Here is a 9,848-nt window from a genome sequence, read left to right as displayed (position 1 = left end):
GCAGAAACGATCGGTTCCTAAGCTGTCAGCAAGTAAACGAAAGTAGGGAAATTCCATTGGGGAAATGTTGACACGGCATACAATACCAGGGATAGGTTAAACGGTATAGGTGTGTTTTGAAAAGCCATCATTGCGGAGTGATCGAGTAGTAGACGCGACACCGCTGGTGTCAGATGCAGCTGCCTCGTTAATTGTCCTTCGGCTCTATTCCATCCTTGCCCTCGTTCGATGACGTTTCATCCGGTTAAATCCATGTTTCGTGTTTCCAATTAAAAAACCACGGGAAACGGCAGACTGTTGCGAATGTAAAATTCCGCCAATCGAGCGATATGTTTCTGAGGTAATCGGCGAATCGTAATCGTAGTTCTACTTAGTTATAAAGTATATAGTCGGATAAAATTGCGAAGATTTACAAAAATTAAAGATCTTCGGGATTCAGGTTCGTTACATAAGTACTTTCATTATCCAAATTCCTTTATTCCTCGGAGCTACGTAGCACGGCTTAATCGTATGCGACAATGGGGTTCGAAGGGGGTGGAACCAGAGAAATTAGGATTAACGACACATAGGAATTTTTCCCGATCGCCTTCCTAAAATTCCTAACGAACCAACCCTAACGACGAAACGATCGCGTCAGCTTAAATCGACGTTCCACGCGATGTTTTATCTTAAATCGACCTTCGAATTGGGGCGAGTTGGCTGAACAGAAAAAGGGACGATGGAAGAAGGGGAAAAAGAGCAAAAGATCCATATGGACAAGAGCGGTACGTGAGAGAAAAGCTCTTTTTTTATTTGAAAGGTTTGTTCGGATCTGTTTTTGATAGATTTCAATCGATTCGTGGCAATGCGTAATTCAAGTTAAAATTGAAATTACAAGACAAAGAAACCGATGGAATATTTCGCTAGCTGTCAGCAGTTTACGAACATGTACTTTTGAATAGCCTGCCAGTGGAATTAATATCGGTGTATTTTGCCAGCGTTTCGCTCTGTTGAATAAACAATTGTTCCGTAAATATCTGTTTTACGTGTTTCTCTGCGTCCCGGTGACGTTCAACGCGTTTCGTGTTTAACGTTCGCGAAAATCGCGAAAATTGAAAACCAATAGACATCACCGTGCGTGCAAAATTCGCCTCGTGTAAGACCGGAAAATACTGCTCTGCGAGAGCATTCCTGAATTTTATATTTTGAAAAATGTACTCTTTTTTCCCCGTATTCTGGTGTCCTATAAAAATCGATTCGTCCCTCCAGGGACGTCCCATCGATCACCAGGCATGGATGCCTCTGTACGTTGTACAAATCAATTGACGCGTCGAGCAGAAGCGGAAGGAAAAATATCCCGAATGGCACGGAGGGAGTACCAAAGGTATAATGTATCATGGAACATTAAAGGTGTTCGAGCCGAGGCGAAAAGTCACGCTGACTAAAAGAAAAAGAAGCGACACGGAGAAGAAGAATGAAGGTGCGCGGGAGAGACCACCGGGAGCAGGAAGAAGAATTGATCCCTTCCTCCTTTTTTGCCTAACTACCTACCAATCGCCTTTCTCTTCTTCTTTTCTTCTCTCTCTCTTCCTCCTTCTCCTCCCTTTCTTTCTTTCGTCCCTCTTTCGCTCCCTTCGTCCCTCGTTCCAAGCTGACTCGTTACTATCTACTACCGACGACTTTCCTTTCGCAATCTTGCAACAAATCAGACTTATTCCACGACTACTCACACCCAACCCATTGCTCCAAGTGTCGAGAAAAACCTCTGCTCTTTTGATCTCGACTGTCCGCCGGACAAAAAATTCGTTTGCAGTTTTTCACGGTGAGATCATTTGCCAGGGGTACGCGTTCTTACTTGTTACGCGGCTTGAGCCCAAGTTTCTTTCTCGCCGGATAGCTTCGAGGACAAAAAAACTGGGAATTTATGCGAAACACGGAACCTCAATTTTTTTCCTACTCAATTCCTGTTCGTCGAGCTAAAAATTAAATAAAAATATAGAAGACCGGATAGACCGGATATATTCTACAGGGTGGTCCGTACAGTCCGTTGATGGGTACAATTGGCTACCGTGGTTGTTCTACGTGGAAAAACAAGTCGAAAATGCGAAATAACATTTTTTCATATTTTGTTTCTGAGAAAATCGAATTCGGAAATTTATCAAGTATAATAATCTTTGTTAACCTATCGATCTGGTACGAGAAAACAATCAGCGGTAGGTTATTATACACGTGAAATAAAATTTTTCCTTTTAAGATCTCATCTCCAAACAAATCAAGTTTGAATATGTTTAGTTAAGAACTGGTCTGATACACGCGCATGATACATCTTCAAATTTAGTTCTCTCGGAAACACAGCGTCTTAAAAACTGTACTCTATACTTTCGACACATTTTTTACATACATACAAACTCCTGTTGAAGCAAATTTTGGAAACACGATTTTTTCGGAAAATGTTCGCCTTATCCTTTCTCGTCTCGTGATCAACTGTACCAAGTGTTACGGATCACCCTGTATATTTATACATCGTACTATATTATACTACAAAATTATGAAACCCGTATCACTCGATATTTCTATCGTGTAATGGCATGTATCCATGATTTTGCGAGGCAAAGATATCGGGTAGATCGATCTTGTTTGCCGAAGGAAAGAGGAACATAACGCGAAGGATCAAGTTCGCCGGTCTTCGTATTCCTAACGTAGCGAGCTGCAAGCGTTAATCGAGAATCGGAGGATTTGCCGGGTAGATGGCGGGCAAACGATCGTCAGCGATGCTTACGGAGGAAAAACAGGAGGGTGGAAACAACGAAGGCATCGTAATGGACTTTGCGGGTGTCGATGGGCGACGGTGTTAATTGCACCGCCTCACCTAATGGCTCGAAACGTCCGCAAATGCTCTGGAGACTCGACTTTCCCGCCTCCTATCCACCGTGCAATCGAACCTTTTAAACCGACCATTTCTGCGCGTCTTTTATCCGCCTCCCGTGGGCTAACCTTCCCCTTCCGGTTTACTTATTTTTTCCCATTTTTCATACGAGTGAAAGATGGGACGCGAATTCAAACGAACCTACTTACACTGACCTAATTAAACGAGACCTTGTTCTCTTTATCTACGCGGTCGAGAGACGTGAAGAGATTCTCTAAGTGTTTTAGTGGCAGATGTCTGTGATTAAGCAGAACAGCCACGAGCCTCTGTGACCAGACAGTAGTATAAACCGGTAGTTTATCAGACGCGATCGATACCAATTATAGAAAGGAATCCTTCCTGCAAAAATTTATGCTTTGTAGGTAAACGTTAATGTATTGCTATCGTTCAGGCGATGAAATGTGCCTTTGCAGATGAGTATAACTGTTGCAAATAATTTTAAGAAATCTTCTCTACGTGTCGCGACTTTGCTTGAATTGCACAATTCTAAGCGATTACTCGTGTCCTTGGCAGTTTAGATTTTTACATATGGGACCAGGAGCTGTTCCACCTATAAACGGTTGTGTATTCCAGTGAAACGTTACAAGGGTGCTTAATTAAATATATAAATTTCGACGTCGGTGGTCGGACGAAACACAGTGCATGAAATACACGTTCTTTTTTTCGCGGTCAGGACAGGCCGTAAAATTTAACGTTGACGCGACGCTTGACAATTTCATTAAGATTCTCGCGCATCGTCCCTTTCTGGGACTCTCGTTAACGCCATCGCTGGAAATTGCTGGTTGCACAGCACGAAGTGCGCCCGAGTAATTGCATCGTCGCCAGCATTGCGACAGACGTTCTGGTCCACTCTTTGAGCATCCCGAAGTTAGATGGGTCGTTAGTCGAAAGTAGAGTAACCGGAAGTTAGCTGACCCGGTAAGATAGCGAACCAACGCGCGCTGCGGCACCGGCCCAACTTTCCTAGACAACTTTCTTTCTTTGTTCCATCCGCAGTCTCTTGTACATTCTCTGTTTGTTCTATTTAACGCACCACTGAGCTACGATAATGCGCCCAAGGAGAACGTAAACGCGATTCTTATCTCCAAATACGTGTCCTAATAGCACGCAATGCTCTTCTGCCGTTTCTGTTAATACCGATAGGTATCGGTAATTGTTTCAGCAATTTCAGATTTCCGGATGGAAATCGCAGAGACTCGATCTCGTTCGTTAGGTTACTTTTCTCTACGGTTTCGCAAGACGAGGATATCAGACGAAGTTTGCTAAACGCGCATAAGAGATAAGCTTCTTCCATGCTTTCCAAGAGGTGATATAATTTACTACAGCAATTCTCTGGTATATAGGTGAAACTGTTTGCATAAAAAGCGAATCGACCAGCGAGGCGTATTTAGCCCGCGCTCGAGCGAAATATCTAGCGGCGAATCGTCGAACGGGATTAAATTTGATTCGCGAGTCGCCAGACGTCGGGGAAATTGAACGCCGGCTGGACAGGATGAAAAACGAATGGCAGAATATGTATTCGTAAAATTTCGTGAGTCCATTGAACAGGGACGAACTGTTGTACGAGGAAGTAGTAGTTATGGAAAGTGGCAAGCGGCGTCACGCAGCTAGAAACTTTTCTATTTAGTCCGAAACTCCGTGGTAGAGGACGCTCCTTCCGGTTTCGTAGCTCCTTTGCATTTAATGAGGATCCGCTGAATATTCAGAAACACCGCGTCGCATGCTTCTATACACAAGAGCGGGGTTTTTTTTCGTAAAAAAACTGGGTCGTCTCATCAATTTCTTAATTACCGTCTTCTAGGATTCTTTCTTCTCTCTTTCATTTTTCCCTTTCTTCTTTCCTCGATGATATTATTCTCGGCCGGTAGAAATAAAGGAGAGAGAAATATTAAATCCTGATGAGTCGGTTTCAACCGGAGGATAAACGAGTTTAATTCCATAGTACGATGTCCTCTGCTTTTGTCTCTCTCGTTAGTCCTCCCTTTTAGAAAAAAGGCCTAAGATAAATGCGAATAAGAGGAACGCCGAAGCTATGGGTACACGTCGTTTGCTTCCCCAGTCTTACGCCGAGAACGGAAATATTCGTCCCTGGCGTAACGGGGAACACGTTCCGAAAGTTGGTCGGATCGTCCAGACATAGGGTCGGAATAAGCCGGAAGTTGTAGGTAACGGTGCCGCCGCGATAGGAGAAGTTACGTAGCAGCGAAGTAACTTCGTCCTATCCTGGCCACCTCGTTTAACACACGCTGTGTGTGCTGATGTAAGTATAATTAGTTTCGTCCAATCCCCTTCTTCGACCTGTTTCAACCTAAATACCTCCGTAACTCGGACCCCGTTTGTGTGTACCCCCGATAACCATATATCCCTACCGTTTGACCACGTTTGACCACGTTTGACCACGTTTTCACGCTTTTATTTATGCTTGCTTTACGCAAAATTACTTCAACTACATGGCTATCTGGATGGTCGGTGAACCAGCGATAATGGTCAGTCGTTAGCGCTTTTTTGTCGCTTTCTTTGCAAGCCGGGTAGAGGGCGTAACTTTTTTACGTATACATACGTTGAACGGTTTGTTTATGGCACGGCGAAGGCTGGCAGAAATTTCCTAAGAGCATCATCGTACGGTAACTTTGGTCGCTTGAGAATAAACTTGTTTCAGGTGAGAATCTTAGCTGCTCTTAATCAGCAAGTGGTATTAGTCGACACTTAGACAGACGGAGAGGCACACTCCCGTTTATGAAATTCGGGAGATCTGATGATTATTAACGAAACGATTAAATCGATCAGAACGTTGTGTTTACGCAAAATTAAGATACGATGATTTGAATAAAAATTTGTTAAAATTATTTATAAGCGCCATATAGTAACATAATAAAGTTAAAAATAAAAGGTATAATAATTGGTCGTAATATATATTGGTGTTAATCGTAAATGCAGTATTCACGGTTTGGTTGGCATTCTACCCAAAATTCAAATTTTAATTGTAAAATCATTTTATAGCATATGCATATGGAATCGAGTTACTACAAATAGGTACAATAATAACATGAATATTAAAATTAATTAAAATAACGATGGAAAGACGCGCTGGATATGGACAACAGATTGATGTGGGTATTGTTATAATATTGAATATACGAGTACTTTATAATTTACATATTAATGATTCTTCAGTTTTATTCTATTTTTCCACAAGTATCTCAATACTTTTGAATATCTTCTGTACGCTTTCACGTAATCGGCCAATTAGAAAGCCAAAAGACCGCTGACCGTCAATGATACATCGATAATAGATGCATTAATTAAATCGTATCGCGAAACAATTTAATCAAATAACGTAATATAGAACACGTTTACCATTTACTTGACTTTATGCAATAATAGCAATCACAGTGACAATTGGTAGATGATTCTCGTTTAGCGGCTGCTCTGCGGTAATACACTGAACGTAGAAATGAACTCGTATGCATATACGCATACTATTCTGGCGAGTCATAAAATGACACGTTTACAATGCTGCTAATTACTAATTACATGTCGTATTGTCGATTGCATTCCCATTGTCGGGAATAATTTTTACCCACATGCTAAATTTCGAATACGTGGAAATAATTTCTATTCAATTCGGAAAGAAAACGTTTGATGCCCGTTAATTGGAGACACGCGAGAATGAATTGTGCGGATGGCAAAACAATGTCGAAGGTTTAACAAGAACGCCGGTAACTATCGCGGTCGCGACAATGGGAATTCGACGAATTCCAATAAAGTCTCTTTACGTGACGCGCGGTGAAAATGCGACATTTATCGTTTTGATTATAAAGCTATTAAAAGAGTGTCTGCCTCAGTACGATAGAATTAATTGACTATCCTCTACAGTTGCGCACAGCTGTGAATTGATACCATTCAACCGCGTGAACTTCTGTTTGGAATAGTTTGGATCGTGTAAATCGAATGGTATGCCCGATATTTTCCCGTAACTGACAATCCGCAGATTATTGATCAGATAATAAATCTATTTCCAAATATAGACTTGTGTCATTTATTTCCTGAAATAAACGAATGAAATTTTATATACCTTTCCGTTCTACGTTCTATCTTTTTATCACTGTTATTACTCGCACCAACACAATCCAAGCATTTATGTCACGAAAACAAAGTTATAAAGAATCTATCGAGAAAACTCGAGATGGTCCCTTGAGGACGAAGCAACGTGCAACTATCCTAACTGCTGATCTATCGTTGTTGATGTATCGAACAACACGTTAAATCGTATTTCGACTGGGAAAAACAAAAGAAGACACTTATTTTTTTTTTAATTTTAAATCGACTCCTCGTTGTAGAATCTCTGTATTCCGTTTCGTAGATCTGTTCTCTCGACGTTTTCTTTTTCCCGTTTCTGGAAAATATAATAAATCAATGTTATTACCTTCGTCGTCTGCGAAATGTATTACGTTAGGAAGCGAGCCGTTGCTCCTTTTATTTCCTCATAGCGTATGTGCTACCTGTCTATCTTGTTCATAGTCGTCCATCAATCCATTTTTCCGGTTCATTTTTCCCGCACGGCCATTTTGAATGTAGCGCCTGTCCCGTCGTTTCGATATTAGTTCAGATTTCCTACTTCTTGTCGAATCCTCCGCGCTTATGCTGCAATTTATGACGAAAGTTTTCGTACAAGTGTTACGTCGAATTGGAATTTCCGAGCTATTATCCTCGCTTCTGCCTCCCGAATGCTCTTCCATCGGTCGAAGGAAAAATTCAGAGAAACGGTGGTCGAGCGAATTTCACTGACCGCCAATTACAGAGACGAGTTACAATTTTATTCGCTACCGAATAAAAATAACAAAGAGCGCAAAAGGCAGAATTACGCGCGCTGTGATTTATCCGCAAGCTTTGTATTAATCTTCATTCAAACAGCGGTATATTTGCGGTAGTTAGTTCATTTAACATCGAGATGCAATTTTATATCACGTTGATCGTTTCACGGCTAATAAGAATGCCCTCGAATTCGACACGATATTGCTGTCGCGTGGAGTAAAAATTTCACCGCGGAGTGTTTAAAATATAATAACGCGAATTTAAATCACGGTTATTCAAACAATTTTCAACTATCGCAGATTAACCGTTGAAAGCGCGCATTCCAACGGAGATTAGCTAACCGATATAACGTTAAACTTTCCTTTCCGCCTCCACTTTCGAATCGTTCGCTACTCGCGGGAAAAAAGCCCATAATTCTCGCGTGGATGCATCGTCCGGTGCATTTCCTTAATTTAATGTTCGGCTAACAATCCCGAAATACAAAGCATATGGTATTAATAATTACGCTTAATTACTTTCTAATTTCGAAAGTTGCCGTTCCACGATAGAAATAGCGCCATCGGCGGCTGAGAGCAGCGGCGCGATAAACCACGCCGCTAGTTTCAGTAGAGAAAACACGTATTTGGTCGGACAAGGACGAACTTACGCGCGTTTCAGGCCGAGGGAACGAGTCGGAGAGGGAGTCGTGATTGGTCGGAGTGGGGATCAGGTGGAGGGAGCACGCGAAAGCCACGGAGACCTGTCGCCTGTCAGTAAGCGCTCGACCATCACGCTTCTACGTTCGCGTGAGTTTTTCCCTTCGTTATCGCGCATTGCTCGTGATATTCTCGTATTCTGTTCACGTGTGCGCGTGTATATCTCCTTGTTTCGGACAGTTTTCTTCGGAGTGGCGATGAAGTGATCGAGTTCCAACGTGCTGCATTTTGTACCAAAGAAGCATGGATCGACGTGGTGCCTTCTCCATTTCGATCGTTTGCTTGCTGATCGCCCTCGTTTTCGCCTCTGGTAAGTTATATTCTCACGTGTTATTTTTTCAGCCTTAGGAATGTTCGTCGTTCAGTCTTTCAGCTTTAGAATCCTGAGAGGGTCATGTGGACGTTTTCGTTTGATTCTTCGAACGAAGGCTGTTGATAAAGCAACATCTTTGACGTTAGTTGTACACAGTGTCGAATGGTTTTCCGATGTTTCGGTCGTAACAACAAGTCGAGAGCACGTTTTGTCTTTTTTCGTTTGGAGAACTTGTTAGACACGTTGACAGAAATTCTGTCGTACTTGAAAACGCTGTACTCTCGTTTTCAGTCTATCGACGTGGATTTTAATGGCACGGCCACAAATTATTGCTCCCATGGTGCGAACGTAATTCGCACGAACAACGATTTATGCTGGCTGGAACAAACTCTTTTCAATATTATTCGGTGTATACGTGGTAACGTGCTCGAGTAACATTTTGTTCACGTTAACTGTTCACCGCATAATTATGTGGCTTTAGTTGCTAGGTTATTCACAGCACTGATTGTATTTAACTGGGCTGGCCACGTGTTTATTTGCCAAGTGAATAGGGCACAGAGAAGTATAACCGAGTCTTGAAGGAGAGACCTCGTGTGGTGCAACATATATACATATGTATAACGGGTGACAAAAAAATCCCGACTAAAATAGTGAATTAATAGATCTACGAAAGGCATTGTAAAATCAAATATGAAAAGATATTAAACAGAGCAGAATATCTGCCACACGATTACATGTAATAACGTGCGAATTAACGTACTATGAGATAAAGTATCCAGTACTCTGAAATTAATCATCGCACGAAAAACGAATATATGAAGTAATTTCACCTCTGACAGATATATTCGTAGCAATACTTTCATTGTAAAGTTACGTGTGCAATAAATTTTACAAGCGTGAAATATTAAATCGTGCTCGAGGGATTCGCGAAAAATTTACATTTTTAGATTGATACTACAAAATATTTTCCCCCGGAAATCGTTCGCGTTTTCTGCTATTCTACCAACAATTTCGTTTCTTCGAAATCTGCATAATAAATTCTCAATACCTTTCAATAAATCGTTACATTTTTCAAGCTCAATGAAAGCGTACTGTCTACACTCGCTCGTCCTTCGACCAG

General features: G+C 41.7%; 1 protein-coding gene across 3 annotated transcripts in view; it reads left to right on the top strand.

Annotated features, from left to right (window-relative positions):
* The first annotated feature begins 8,463 nt into the window (after positions 1-8,463).
* Positions 8,464-9,848, top strand: part of LOC122567423 — a 168,164-nt gene continuing 166,779 nt past the window's right edge. For all 3 annotated transcript variants that reach the window (XM_043725901.1, XM_043725900.1, XM_043725899.1), the window contains exon 1: positions 8,464-8,725. In XM_043725901.1, the coding sequence (XP_043581836.1) occupies positions 8,659-8,725 (67 nt within the window). In that variant the 5' untranslated portion in view covers positions 8,464-8,658. The remainder of the gene's footprint in view (positions 8,726-9,848) is intronic.

This window comes from Bombus pyrosoma, linkage group LG5 (genome assembly GCF_014825855.1).
Source record: "Bombus pyrosoma isolate SC7728 linkage group LG5, ASM1482585v1, whole genome shotgun sequence".
NCBI classification, from domain to species: Eukaryota; Metazoa; Arthropoda; class Insecta; order Hymenoptera; family Apidae; genus Bombus; species Bombus pyrosoma.
This window is presented reverse-complemented; position numbering and strand designations above follow the sequence as displayed.